This window comes from Furipterus horrens, unplaced genomic scaffold, assembly GCF_987537825.1.
Source record: "Furipterus horrens unplaced genomic scaffold, mFurHor1.1.pri manual_scaffold_9, whole genome shotgun sequence".
Lineage (NCBI taxonomy): Eukaryota > Metazoa > Chordata > Mammalia > Chiroptera > Furipteridae > Furipterus > Furipterus horrens.
The window spans coordinates 15,250,784-15,266,185 of NW_028327179.1; the positions used below are offsets into that span (position 1 = coordinate 15,250,784).

Here is a 15,402-nt window from a genome sequence, read left to right on the forward strand (position 1 = left end):
CAGAGGGATACAGAAAGTCATTTGATTTTAAATAAAAAATAATATGGATTAGGATACAACTCTCTTTGGCATGCCTTAAACTGAGATCAACTTCTGTCACAAGATACCTCCTACTACTTCTGGTTGCAGATAGAGGATTGTAATACAGGCGCAAGGCGACAGTCACACTTGCCAATCTTTTATTTGCACAGTGGATTTGACTAAAGTAAATAGTGCTCCATCTGTCATCTCATCTATCCCTCAAGATAACTGAAAGGTAACCAGGGCAGGTAATCCCAGGGTTGCAGACAAGAGAGCCAGGACAGGAGTGCCAAGTGACCTGCTCGAAGTCAAACAACCAGCGAGCAGCCACCTGGGAAGAGAAGTCAGTCTGATTTCCAGCCACAGATGTCCTGCTAGAATCTTTATTGCGGTTGCACATTTGGGTGCCTAGACTATTCTTTTTTTTTTTTTTAAGTATATTTTATTGATTATGTTGTTACAGTAGTCCCATTTTTTTCCCCTTTGCTCCCCTCTGCCCAGTACTCCCCTTCCCTCCAGCAATCCCACCCCCACTTAGTTCATGTCCATGGGTCGTGCATTTAAGTTCTTTGGCTTCACCCTTTCCTATATTATTCTTAACTTCCCCCTGTCTATTTTGTACCAAACAATTATGCTTCTTAGTCCCTGCACCATTTCCCCATTTCCCCCCTCCCCTCCCAGCTGATAACCCTCCAAATGATCCCCGTACCCATGATTCTGTTCCTATTCTGGTTTGCTTAGTTGGATTTTGTTTTTATTTTTTAGATTCAGTTGTTGATAGTTGTGAGTTTGTTGTCATTTTAGTGTTCATAGTTTTGATCTTTTTCTTAAGTAAGTTCCTTTGACATTTCATATAATAATAGCTTGGTGATGATGAACTCCTTTAGCTTCACCTTGTCTGGGAAGCATTTCATCTGCCCTTCCATTCCAAATGATAGCTTTGCTAGATAAAGTAATCTTGGTTGTAGGTTGCTTTTTATCACACTGAGTACTGCTTGCCAGTCCCTTCCTGCCTACACAGTGTCCTCTGAGAAATCAGCTGCTAGTCCTATAGGCAGCCCCCTGTAGGCAACTCTTCGCCTCTCTCTTGCTGCCCCCAGGACTCTGTCTTTATCTTTCACCTTTGGCATCTCAATCATGATGCATTCTGGTGTGGACCCTCTGGGTCCAGCTCGCCCGGGACCCTCCGTGCTTCCTGGACCTGTATGTCCAACTCCTTCATAAAATTTTGGGAGTTTTCCTCATTTTTTTCAACTCTTGCTTTCTCATTCTGCACTGGTTGACTGTTTTTTTCTTCCTTATGTTCCAAATAATTGATTTGAACCCCGGTTTCCTTCCCTTCACCATTGTTTTTGTGTGGATTTTCCTTCGTTTCACTTAGCATACCCTTCACTTCTTCTCTTATCCTTTTGCCATACTCAAGTATATCTGTCAAGCCTGTGAGAATCTTTACCACCAATGTTTTGAATTTTACATCTGTTAGGTTGTCTATTTCCTCATCTGTTAGGTTGGTTATCTCCTCCTCACTTAGTTCTCCCACTGGAACCTTGATCCATTCCCCCTTTTAGGCTCTGCTTCTCTGTCTCCTCATTCTGACAGGCTCCTGTGTTTGTTTGTCTCTGTGTCTTAGGTAGAGCTGTCGCTCCTGTTATGTTGTAAGGGGCAGAGCCTTGGGGATTCGTCAGTACAGAGTGACCTGTTTCATTATGTTGTGGCGCTGTATGTGGGGGAGGGGTCCGAGAGGGAACAATGCTGCTTGCCCAGCACTCACCCCTTTTCCAGGCACCTCTCCCACTTCCACACTGGACTGGCGCCCCTCTAGCTGCTGTCCTGGCCGTTGTTCCCAGAGTGGGTAGGTCTGCAGATGTTATAGGACCATGGGGGCCCTTTAAGTAAGTGGACTCTGCTGAGAGACCAGCAGTTTCTGCCTCCACCCCAACCCCCACTGGTCTGCACAGTCAGAAGCAATGAGGCTTGATTTTCCCCTGTGCTGGGACTGAGCTGCGAAGTCTGGTGAGGAGCTGGGAATGCTCCCCAGGTGTCCCCTCCTGACTTTTAAAAACATGTGACTGCGCTTTCCGCTGGCCTGCCACAGCTGCCGCCACCACACCGAGTCCTCTCCACCCGAGCTCCACCCCTCCTACCTGTCTGGATGAGTATTTCTTCTTTATATCTTTGTTTGCTGGAATTCCATGTAGTTTGATTTTCTGGAACTTCTGGTTGTTTCTAGTTTTGAGGTAGTTGTATTCCTTCTTAGTTGTGGAGGGAGACACAGCATGTCTCTCTACACCTCTATCTTGGCTGGAAGTTCCTAGACTAGTCTTAATCACAGAGTCAGAGACTGAGCACACGCAGGTGGACACTGTTATTAACTTTTAGTAATTTTAAGAAAATCTGAAATATTTTTCCTCCCTAGGAGACAAGTTAAATAAATTATTTATTAAAAGTACTACTATGAACCTATTAAAGGGAACTTAGTTATGTACTGATATTGAATAATCAATAAGAAATATTCTTAATACTTTTCATTTTTGACATACTTTGAGACTTAGAAGAAGTTCCAAAAATTGTATAGAGAGGTACTGTGTGCCAGTAACTGTCTTCCTCCAAGGATAAGATTATACATAACCATTATATATTGTCAAAACCAGGAAATTGACAATGGTACCATACTATTAACTCCAATAAAGACTTTATTCAGGGTTCTGAGAAATATTTTTATATGAAAAAGTGAGATAGTGAGTGTATACTATGCATTATAGTTGTCTATTTGAAAAGAGAGGAGAAGGATGTGTGAGTGTGTGTTTATGTGCTTGCATACACCTAGGGTATCTCCAGAAGGTACCCAAGAGATGAAACACATTGAGTTGTCACCTACAGGGACAAGAACTAGGAAGCAAGGTGCCAAGAGGCAGAGAGAATTTAAGCTATGTTCTTTTGTACCAATTCATTGATCTTTTTAAAAAAAGGGAATGAGGAATTTTTATATGACTTCATACAAAATAATTTCTAAGTTATGTTTTTAAGTGACAAATACAAGGTAAATAATTGTGTATGCACCCCATTTACAAAAAAAAAAAAAATCGGGAGGAGGAATGTGTATCTTCACTTCCACATACACAGATATTCCTGGGAGGACATACAGGAAGCTGGTGATATTGGTTTGCTTCCGAGGATAAAAGTGGGCAGCAGGAGACAGAAGCGGGAAGGAGACCTTTTACAATACGCTTTGTACCTTTTAAATTCAGACTATGCGAATTTATTTCTTCTTCAACAAAATTAAAAAAATAAAACAATTAAACCCTAAAAATAAATTACTTTCACCTTGTAATATTTTTCCCCCTCTAAAATATTCGGCGGCTTTCCAGCTACTCTCAGGCTAAAATCCAAATTTCTTGACATTTATGTTCTTTTTATAACTTCAGCTCATTATTTCCTGCCTGGAGCTTTCTGTTCCACCGAAAGCGTCTCACCATCTCGACTCATAGTTGTGTGCTTTCTGGCATTTCTTTATTCTTCTCTCCCTCTTCTCCAGCCGTCAGAATGTAGCTCAGGTTCATGTCTGTGAAGTTTTCCTAAGCAGTCTGGCCCTCTGTGAGTTCTCTTCCAAATTCCTACAATAACATATTGTCTGCCCTGCACATCTGGCCCTTACCCCATACCCTCTTTCTTATCAAGCTTATGTGCACTCTGTCCCTAGGTAAGATGACCAAATCCAGTGGGCAGTGTCTGAGTATGACAGTCTTCTGAAAGTCCCTATTTCTGGCAGAGACTTACACCTGGTTGATGTCACAGTGGTGCTTTTTTGACTAATCTCTTCTTTGTGGAAATTTTATTCCATGCATATGCTTGCTGATGTACTTAAGAATCCTGGGCTGTTATCATGACAATAAGAAATTGTATATCCACCCAAAACCACCATAGCAGAAATAAGAAGACAAAGAGCTGAAATTCCAGGAAGCACATGGTGTTTGAACAGCAATGTATTTTTAAATATAACCTTGCTGGAAAACAAGATGCATGCTAAAATTTTTCCTTCTTTTTCATTTGGCTGCATTTGGAGACTAGGCCCTATTTTTCCGGTAACCATGGTGAATTAATTAGCTTTTCTGATATGTCATCAATTGGTTCTTGAGGCTCTCATTTTGAGTAAATGGAAGAGTTGGATTTAAATCTTGGCAGGTCTGATCTCAGACCCACTTGACTTCTAAGCTGCATTGCCTTAAGATTTAATACAGACTAAGTGTGAAATATATTCTTCAAGGAGCCTACGCTCAATTGCATATTGCATCAGTCTGTCCTCTATCCACTTTATAGCTGTGTATGTAGCAGGTGCAGCCATTTCCTGGGGGGCTTAGAATTAGAAAAAATACTCCTGAAAAAGATTAATCTTTGAAACTCAAGCCAGGAAGAATGAAGAAATAAACAACAAACCATCAACAATAATAGGAATAGCTTATCTTTGCTTAAGTCTTAGCTAGGCATTATATTTCAGGATATTATCTCTTTTATCTTAAAAGAACTGACTGAGATGGGCATTATTGTTTACCTTTTTTTGCAGATGAGAAAAGAGACTGAGAGAGGCTAAACTACTTGACCAGAATCATACAGCTAAGTGATAGAACCAGAATTCAAATGCAGAACTTCTGCCCCTGGGTTGCTGGGCCTAATCTTGACTTTATGTTATTGTTTTTCCAAAGATTAGTCATAAAGCCTTTATGTGGAAGATTGCACCTCATTTTCCTATGTTTTCCCATAAATGATCCATAGCACAGGGACATTGTCAGTACTCAATATTCCAGAATTAATAAAAGCATAAATGGCTTTTATGGCTTATAATGTGCATTAATAAGATTATGATGTTCAGGTTCAAAATTCAACAAACCAACTATGTCCCAGGCAGTGTGAGGTGGTGCAAAGAGCATGAGTTTTGGAAGAGCTAAACGAAGTCTGTAAAGTGCTTGTCACACAGAGACACCCAATACCTGGCACTTTTCTTGATACATTTACATGATCTGATTTAATTTTTCTCCCATGCAACTTTGTCAGGTAGAGGATTCATCAGTTCAGGCTGCCATAACAGAATGCCACAGACTGGGTGGCTTAAACACCAGAAATTTATTTTCTCCTAGTTCTGGAGGCTGCAAGTCCCAGACCAAGGTGCAGGCAGGTGAGGCCTTGCTTTCTGGATTGCTGAGGGCCTCATGCTCACCGCATCCTTGCATGGCCTTTCCTCTGTGTGTGCAGATGGAGAGACAGATCTCTGGTGTCTCTCTTTCTATAAGGACACCAGGCCTATCAGATGAGGGTCCCACCCTTTTGGGACCTTGATTGTCTCATTTAACCTTAATTACCTACTTGAAGGCCAGATCTCCAAACCCCTCCAGTGGGGGTTGGGGCTTCAACATATAAATTTGGGGAAGGGGTGTTGGGGCACACGATTCAGTTCTTAACAAGTAGTTTACTCTCTTCCCATTTTACAGATGTGGACACAGATATTCAAAGGGATGTTTCCTGTACTTCCATGAAGCCTGGTCGTGCTGTCAGAAATGTCCACCACCCATATTTCCATAGGTTTCTTTCCTTCTTGCAACCTAATCCTCTCCAGAGGTAATTTTTTTCTAAGAAAACAGTCTGTAGCATCTTTGCTTTGGATAGTGCTGATGAAACCCTGACAGTTGATTTTCCCCTGAGTTCTTCACCTATATGTTCACCTCTCTTGTGTTATTTTATAATTAGCTGACACCATGGGGTTATAACAAAATGCATTAGTTCCAATTTCTTCTATCATACATCACAGAACAGGAACCATGCCATAGCCAGGCTTACCAACTTTGGAACAAAGCTGGGGAAGGGAATGTTGTTCAGCATCCAGCAAACTTCAGGTGGAATTCTCTTGTTGTCCTCTCACCAGAAAGCATGGTATTCTCCAGCTGATGACTTTGACATCATTTTAACTCAATATTCTTTACTTCATATTTCTGTCTACTCATGCCTTCTACTGCTTCATGCCTTGTATAGTCTGCCTTATCAGCTTCAGTCAAATTGTTATTTCTTTGTGCCTTGAATTCAAATCTCACTTAGAGAGGGTCTGATTGGTTCAGCCAGTTAGGAAACCGTTAGGTCCCTGGGCAGCTTTTAGTCTAATCGTATGTGTTGCTCCAGGACAATGGGAAGAGTTTTTCTATATATCACAGCTTCAGAAAAATATTCTTTGAGAATACACCGTGGCTTTCTTCTAGACCTTGTTTACTTCTTTCTTCTAAGGCTGTGTAGTGTTGTGGTTAACGTTCAAGTTCTGGGGTAAGTGTCTGGATTTAGACCCTACTACTAGCAGTTACCAGCTATATGAACTCTGGCAAGTACTCCACTTCCCTGTGACTCAGTTTCCTCATAGATAAAATAAGGATTATAACAAATAGTCCCTACCTTACAGAGTGGTGCAGATTCAATGAGTTAAGGCATGTGAGCACTTCCGGCAGTGCATGCAGATGGGCCCTGTAAGTTTTAGTTTTCATTTCTAATTGATCGTCTGAGTGTTCTTGCCCACCAGGAAGGACAATGTCAGTTATTTTGCTAAGGACAACTCTAATTTAAATTTACAAATAAGCATTTAAGGTATGTTTTGTGGCTGATTAAGTAACACGATTAACTAAGGCTGTTAGTTCCTGATGAAATTCACCATTCCACAGGTGTTACTTCCAGTCATTGGGGATGTAAGATTAATGCCTGTTGTCTATTTAGAGAGAAAGCCACGTATATAAATATTGATGAGTCAACTGCAGCGTAGGGGCACCGCCAGGAAGTGCTTATCTTGCTCTGCACAGGGGCAGGACAGGGAAGATTGTATATTGGAGAAGATAACTTGACTGGACCTTAAAAAGGGATGTGGGAAGGCATTTCTGGCAGAGGTAACACCAAGAGATAAGAGAGAATATGGTGCTTTAAAGGAACATGTGGATCTTGAATCTTTTATCCAAAAAACTAGTCCTTTTGAATATAATGTTCCCCCTGTGTGAGGCAAGGAGCACTTGAAGGTGTACTTTAAAAATTGGGTAAGTGTGAAAAGAGAGAGGGCGTCCCAGACTGAAGGAACGGTGTGTCTGATGCCCTGCAACCAACGAAACCAGGCGATTGCTAAACCGGAAGGTGAAGTTCAGCCTCCAGCGAGCAGAACTGACAACGCATGCGCCTTCAGTAGACCGTGCGGGAGGAGCGAGGCAGGTTCAGGACGATGAATTACGACCTCTGCTGGCGACGTCACGACTCTTGCCGTAAAAGCCGGGTGTGGCGCCTGCGCACCTCCTTTCCTTGTGTGGATTGTCAGCGCCGTCGCTGCTGTTGTGGGTCCTCGCTGCGCCCCCTGGGCCGTCACCATGGTGAAGCTGAGCAAAGAGGCCAAGCAGAGGCTGCAGCAACTCTTCAAGGGCGGCCAGTTTGCCATCCGCTGGGGCTTTATTCCTCTCGTGATTTACCTGGGTTAGTGAGAGAAGACCCTGTGAGCAGACGGGAGGCAAGGGGGGCGGGGCCCGCGACTCCATTTTTGGCTTCTAGCGCGGGGGAGACCAACGTGACCACGCTGAGCGGGGCCTTGGAGGCCGTCTGGTCAACTGGGTATCGTTTCAACTGCGGTTCGAAATCCTGTTCTACCTTTTAGTATCTTTACGGTCTGTTGGAAGTCATGGAATCCCTCCCGTTCTGTTTTTACATCTGTAAAATGGAGGTGACATACTTTTCAGGATTGTTGGGAGAGTTAAGACTGCCTGACGTTTGTGAAAGCGACGCATTTCACTCTTTGGCCGTAGGTGGATTTGCAGGGCGTTTGTGCTCACCTGGCCAGGTGGGCCCGAACAGAAAGAGGCCTGTAGACGTCGGAATGTGCCACTGCCCGGACGCGTGATTATGACAGTAGTTGTTGGATGCCTCTGCTTTCTGAGCTGGGCAAAGTGGCGTGGATGCTTTTTATTATAGAACCCATTCTACAGGCGAGGAAACCAAGGCATAGAGAAGTTTTGTCCCTTGCCGGAAGGCTACACAGCTGTTAATTTGGGGGGCGCTATGAACTCAGGCAATGGGACATCAAGGCCCATGCTCTTATAAACTTGATGCTGTACTGCAAAGACTTGTAAATGCTCAGGCAGTTATTTTGACGTAGGGCTGCACATTGGGACTTGATCCCATTTCTAGCCGTGGGTAGTTTTTTCTTTTTAATCTTATTGCGCAACTCAGGCAACATGGTGAATAGGAAAGAGCCCCAGCTGTCAGTTTGAGCATAAAGTTTGACATTTTATAAAATTGACGTTTTAAAACCCTATGCTTGGAACAAGGTGCTGCTTTCTATTTGTTTTAGGTGTCATGCATTGCCTAAGAGAAAGGACATCTTGACAGCCTTTGATTATGCTGGAGGTGGTTCAGGCAGCTGTGGCTCCTATTTCCTCATGAATTACAAGCCAACTGATAATTTGGGAATACTTAAGTATTCATTCAGGACTTCAAAAGATCGTTTTTCTCCCTTATTTTGAATACTTTTTTTTTTTTTAAACATTACTTTCCCAGATTTTAGTGGCTTTGTAAGTATCAAGGAGTAGAGTAATTGACAGCCTACTGTTGCAGGCTGTGCAGTTCCCCCTCTTTCTCTCAGGCTCACCCCTCCCCAACTTTCAAATGGTAGAAGGGCCCAGATTGGATAGTGAAACACTGGGACTAGCTCTCCTTTTAGTAAAGAAAGGGAGGGGGGCTTTGGCCCTCCCCCTTCACTGTGCCATTTTCTTTTTCCATTGTAAATCTTTTCATCTACCTTTCCCTCTTTCTCTTTTTGAGATTTCTGCTTTCCAGAAAGCTGTAGCTGCTCGCTACAATGTGCGTATCAAGAGCTTTGGTCTGAAGAGTAGATGATGCTTTTCTTTTCCATCCTAGACTTCGTTTTCCTTTCTGTGCACATGAGCTATATTCTCTTTCCCAGGATTGCCGTTATGGTGATTTTTACCCTAGCATCCAGCTCAGGTTGAGATTGATGTTAACGCTGTCTTTTCAGTACTTTTTCCTTGTTAATCATTTGTCTTTTCTCTTACACTATATATAAATTTATGTCTAACGTAGCTTCTAGGTTTCCCCCCCCCCCCTCCACCTCACCTCTCACTAAGACCTGAAACTGCACATTGAACTTCTTGTGTAACTTAGGTTAAAACATACCTTTTTAAGTCTTCAGGAAATATAGTGGGATTCTAGTGCTATAACATAGGACAGTCAGAGAAGGAAAACTCTGATTCCAAAAAACCTCCGCTGCCTTGCGGCATACCTCTTCAGGGGAAAGGCTAAGGGAGTAAACGCCGACAGAAAATCCGGAGCCGGAGTCCCTAAGGCGGTTTGACGTTGTAGTCAACACCGGCAACTCCTGCGGCGCACCTGAAGCCAAACTGTATTGACTCCGTCTTTCCCTTGGACCCTTCAGCTGCGAAGAGAGGGGCGGTCTGCTGCATGGGCAACAGCAGACCCTCCATATCACCCTGCCCAGGCTCTGTAGCTTCAGCTTCACTGGAGAGGACACTCCAGCGTCATCGCAAGATGTCGATTCAACACGGGAGGAGACAGATACCGTGTCACTCCCGAGTCGGACTGCACAACCATTCTCGGCGGTGCAGATAGACACTTAAGAAGCTACACCATCGTCTCTCGAGACGGACGGCTGCCGACGAACATAGGACAGACAGTGACATAATAAGGAATCTGTTTTGACATTTACCAACAAAAAGATTTTAATGAGTCACCAGTTGAAAGATAATTTTCCATTGTGTGTTGAATTTCTACAGATCTTGTGAACAAAGGCTTTTACTATCCTTTGTTCCATATTATCTATTTAAGGATGTTTGTAGAATGAACAGCCTTGGAAAATAGTACTTACCTCCAGAACAAAGGGGAGACATGCTTACTGCCCATTATAAAAGATTCTGGTTCCCTAACTGCAGGGTTATCTCTTAAATGATCGTACTCTGATGATGGCTATAGCTGGGAGTAATACATTTTTCTTTATTTCTGACTTGGAATCTTGAGTCTTCTATCAGCATCTGTGAACTGACAGGCTAGTTTGTTGTCTTGGAAATGGGGTAAAATTTTATACCCCTCAGTTCTTGATGACAACTGTGATTTTAATGAATTATTTCAGCAAATTAACATGTCCTATTAATAAATACATTTTAAATGGTAAAAATGTTAATTTAATTGTGTTTGCAATAAGAGTGTTGACTTAATTAGGTTGTTGAATAATAACATGATTTTTTCCCCCCCCTCTTTTTTGCTTTATAAAGAGGCTCATGGGGGATAAATTAGGATAAAATCAGATATTCTCAATTTTTTTAAGTTTCTTTAAAAATTTTTTTTGCTTTTTGTAGTCCTTTATACAGTGTGATTTGGTAGTTGCAATATCTTTTTTCTGGGTAATGACTAGTAATGAAAGATAGTGCATGCTGAGGGCTACTGTCCTGATTTTGTATAGTAGGAAGAAGGTAGTTTGCCTTCCCTATTGATTAGTCCTGGACATAATCTCCTACTCTAGTGAAGACTGGAAACTGTTCTGTAGCACAGGTAAATCTAGATAAAGCTGGTAGATTCAAGTATCGTTCTAGCTACCCCAGGTTATTGAAAAATCAAGTCTTGATTGCAATTTTTTGTCTGCTGGGGTTTTAATTAGTATTTATTGTCTTTCTCTCTTCTTCCTTCCCCTCTCTCCCAGGATTTAAGAGGGGTGCAGATCCTGGAATGCCTGAACCAACTGTTTTGAGGTACAGTTCTTACAAATAAACATTTCAGTGCAAATGTTCATATATTAGTACTGAATCACTGGGAAGCAAAGAAGCAGTGGTGGTAGGCATTGTAATGGAACTTTGCCAGTCGATATAGTTTTGGGCTGTTGGGAAACTGCAGTAATTTGCATATCAGTTTAGGTTATGTTAGCAGGTAAGTACTTTCTCTCCCCTTCCTAATTTTTATTTACTGTACCATGTTGTAACTATGGTGAAGCATATATATATTTTAAAAGAACTAATTGATCTTCCTACACTTTAAAAGGTAAACTTTCTAATTTCCCATATTTCTGTCTTATTTTTATTCAGATAAATACAACTTTTTATATCATTCTAATAAGAGTACTTAGGATTTTATTTTCTTCACCTCAAATTAGAGTTGATATCCCATATATTTTTCAGTTGTTGATTAATTAGGTTTTTCAATTTTTCAATATTATGCATAACAATATAATGAGCATTTTTATGGATATAGATTTTATAGGTTTTGATTTATTTCCTTATGGTAAATTCTGATGGGATTAATAAGTCAAATGTATGAACACTTATGGCTCTGAAAATGCATTGTCAAATTTCTCTCAGAAACAAACGTGCCAGTGTTTGATAAGCATTTGTGAAAATTACACACATACACAGCTACAGAGTCTTTAATTCATACCCTGGCACATGCATGTATATACATATACTTATGAAAATATTCATTTACATGTGTGCACACACACATATAAAGGCAGAATCTAGAGCAGGCATGTTTGCTTGTAGGAAGGACTGATGCTCGTGGCGCTATGATGACCAGGACCCCGCACAGCTGCTGTGAGATTTCAGCTTGACCCTCTGTCTTACAGACATTTCTTGTGGGTTGCCCTAACAGACTTTTCCCTGGCCATTCTAGTTCTTCCATTTTTTCGGACTCCTACTCTAAGCCATTTTCCCTAGAATGGGCAGAAAATAATAATGACAATATTACTAGCTATTTTTAGCCGTCACTTCACAATGCATCACCCACTCTTTTAGGTGCTTTATATACAATATTTCTAATTATTACTTCAGTCCTTTGGAGCAGGTCACAGTGTGTAGGTGGTGGAGTATGTCTGTCTCCGAAGACTACACTCTTTCCACTGGCTCATGTGGCCTCGCCCGGATAATCTTACCTCTTACTTACTGTACTTAGCACAGTGCAATCTGATAGGAATTTCCTTCACCCCCTCAGCCTGGCCAGCCTCTTTTCTAAGAGGAAAGGGTTTTATTTTTCCCTGAAGTTACCACTGTACGTGCCTTCAGCTTGTCCATTTCTGCAATTATTCTCTTTTCCCTAAAAAGGGCTTTAATAAGTGGTCTTCACTCACTGCTTCCTTTCTTTACTTCCCTACCCCCTTAACTTCGTTAACCTTCATCCTATGGCTTCTTGCAACTGCTTCCAGAGATCGCCACTAAGTTCCTTTCTGTTTAGCCTCTACTCTGCACTGCCAGTTTCCTTTTTTTCAAATGGGGACTTGAGGTAATGGATCTGCTATTTACTAGTGATTGACCTTAGACAGGTGACTTCCTAGGGAAACATTACCTTAGGAAACATCAGAGATGGGACTACCTGGTCAGACGGAACATTTTCCAAGCACTGGGAGTTACTATCAGATATCTTTCCCCAAGAGGCTATTAACCTTTGTAAGATGAAGTTTCCTGTTTTATAACTTGGGCATAATACCTACTTCATATGATTGCCATGAGGGTTGATGAAGAATATTGTATGTAAAGTAGTAACAGTACTTGGCAAGTAATGTGAGAGTGGTAAACTGTTAACAGTAATTTTTAATCTTACGTCATCTTTAGCTCATTTCCTTCTTCTCTAAGAACTGTGCTCTAGCTGCAAGATACTGTCTGCCGCTCCCAGAGTGAGTGTGGATTTTCACGCTGTCATCTGTGTGCTTGTGCTCCCTCAGCCGAAGGCTCCTGCCCCTCAGTTTCCCCCGGATGGAAACCTGCCTCCAGAAAAACCCAGTGTCAACTGTCACCTCTGCCCTCAATTATTTTCCCCTTCTCCAGCTGAAACCGCTCTATTTCCTGTGTTCCTGTAGTGCTCGTTTCTGTCTTTGTCTGCCTTATATTATGCTTGTTTTGGATTTACATTATATTTTGTCCTGCAAGTACCTCAAGTGGCTGCCAACAAGTGTTGAATTAATCAGATGACTTAATGTCTTGGTGGTCTTTTGGACAGCAGTCTTTAGTATTACATCTTGTGGTGCAATTTTTTAGATTGGACCTGCATGCTGGAAAATAGCATTTTTTCTGTGTCCCAGGTCACCCAGGATCCAGAGGTGGGGCTAGAACATACCTCTCTGTTGTACTTGTGGCTTCATTGATCTCACCAGGAGTTGACCCTATAGCGGACTGGATGAAGCAGTCATCCCCTGTTCTGCATTTCTTCACCTTACTGTCTTCTCTCCTCTTCTTTCTGGTGCTGACTCTTCTTTGTCATTAGGTGCATCTCTGGTTTCCTTCCAGGGGTCCTTGTGGTTAGTAAACAATTGACTGAGTGCCCGGAAGAGTTCTCCAGTTGTAGCATTTCGTGTGCTTTGCTGCTTGTTCTGGGGAGACTGACTACGGAGCTCTTCCTGGGTTGCCTAGTTTGTACCTTGAAAGACAGGGAATTATATCTGCTAGGCTTTATTAATGTAAAATTTATTGTTCATTAATATAAAGTGTTTATATATGAATTTATTTATATAACACTAATGCAAATAATATGGTTCATGATTTACTAGTCTGTTTCCTTTGCTAGTAGTTGGTTCCTGGGGATTAGGCCCGCATTCATGTTGGTGACCTTTCTCACCCAGGATGATGCATTTACGTGGTTGGGAAATGTTGGTTGATACAAACTCAGTGCTTTAATGAATAAGGACAATATCTTAGCAAAACATTACTGAGGCAAACTATATCAATACTAATGTTAACTAAGAGAATCATTGTTCCCATTATTTGTATAAGGCCAAGGAAACTTTTATTTTTATTTTGAATGCTCATTACCATTGAGAAGGAGATCTTAATAGATGAATAATGTATTTTCCTATCTTAACTACATTCAGAAATACTTGGGTTTAATGGGAAATATTAATACACTTGAAAATTGGCAATAGACACATATTCGTTTTTTTTCTCAGGCGAAAGGAAAATACTTAAAAAAAAACTTTCCAGAATGCTCAAATTGTCATTTTGTAATGCAATTTTATTGCCATGTTACTAGAAATCACATTTTTAGTCAACAACATTTGGAAATAAAACACCTGGATCATGTTGCTTAGTCAGCAAATGATTCAGGAGTTTGCGTTAGTAGCTGGAATGTATGGAATAAGAATTAGTTGAGGCAGTAATGAAGGCTGGTTGCTTTTGGGATGTGTGTGGACTAATGACCAAGAGTACCTGGGTCACATCTCACTCTGCCACTTAAAATATGTAACCATTTCAAAGCCTCTGTTTCAACATCTTTAAAATAGGGATCATAAGCAGGAGTTGTGAACTTTCTGCAGTGTCTGTTCCATGGAAAGCATCGAATAAATGTTATTATTAATTTTACTGATGTTGGATCTAGTAATTATATAGCTTTATTTTCTGGGTTCATCAGTCCTTCTTGTTAATGAAAATCATTAATCATTTATCTTTTATTGGCCTCAACTTACATTTTCCTTTTTGTTTATATAGTAACTACTCTCAAAACTAACAAAATTGTGTTTCTTTAAATATAGGTCTCTATGTTAGATTTTTTTTTTTGTTGTTGTTCAATGAGATTGAGATCCTTCTAGTAATTCTGGATTTGGTAGACAAGTAAACACATGAATGTATAAAATCTTCTAGTTCTTAAACTATGTTTAAGAAGTTTTTACCGTGGGGTTTAATTTATTTCTCCTCTTCACAAACATTTTAGCTTACTTTGGGGATAAAAGACTGTTTGGTCACCTGGATTTGGAAGCAGTCAATGGACAATAACAACATGGAAGGTGTGCGTTCTGGCTGGGATAAGAGATGGGACATCGTTCAGACGTTCACCGGTTGAATGGCACAGGGCTCTTCTCATGCATCTGTGGCAGAGTGGAACCTCTACTGACTTATTTATGGTAGACTGTATCGAAATAAATGTCTTTAACAATGTTATGTGTTGAGTCCTTTTTCAATTGAACACAGTAGGACTGTTAGGTAAAAATTTAGTCTTTTAGTACTTTTCCAAAACAGGGAATCTATATTTGTGCCTAGATGCTACCTTAAAAAGTTAAAAATTCCCGAGTTCATTTCTTAACACATAGATTCCAGTTTCCCTGTGCATTGAATTAATAAGTTCCTTGGGCTGTTCTGATGTAGGGAAAGTAGAAACAGCTCTCAGTTTGTGAGACACTGGGCCCTTTCTTCCTGCCCTGAATTGGAGCACAGTTCTGATAGAAATAGGGGTTCTCTGGCTCTTTTGGAAGGTGATGGGATTAGCTTTGGGGAGTGTATGTCTGATTTATTTGTGAGTCAGATGTGAGTCTAAGATTTCCCTTGGTGTTCGGAAATGAGAGCTGGCTGGGCCAGAGCCCATGAGAGCCACACAGAAGGG

The 15,402-nt window shown here is 41.1% G+C and overlaps 1 protein-coding gene across 1 annotated transcript; it reads left to right on the plus strand.

The window, feature by feature from the left end:
- Positions 1–7,321: 7,321 nt before the first annotated feature.
- Positions 7,322–14,963, plus strand: TOMM7 (translocase of outer mitochondrial membrane 7). The gene is made up of 3 exons (XM_090287806.1): positions 7,322–7,500; positions 10,751–10,799; positions 14,737–14,963. The coding sequence occupies exons 1-3, from the start codon at positions 7,398–7,400 to the stop codon at positions 14,750–14,752; spliced, it is 168 nt and encodes a 55-aa protein (XP_090143932.1). The 5' UTR covers positions 7,322–7,397; the 3' UTR covers positions 14,753–14,963.
- Positions 14,964–15,402: the final 439 nt, after the last annotated feature.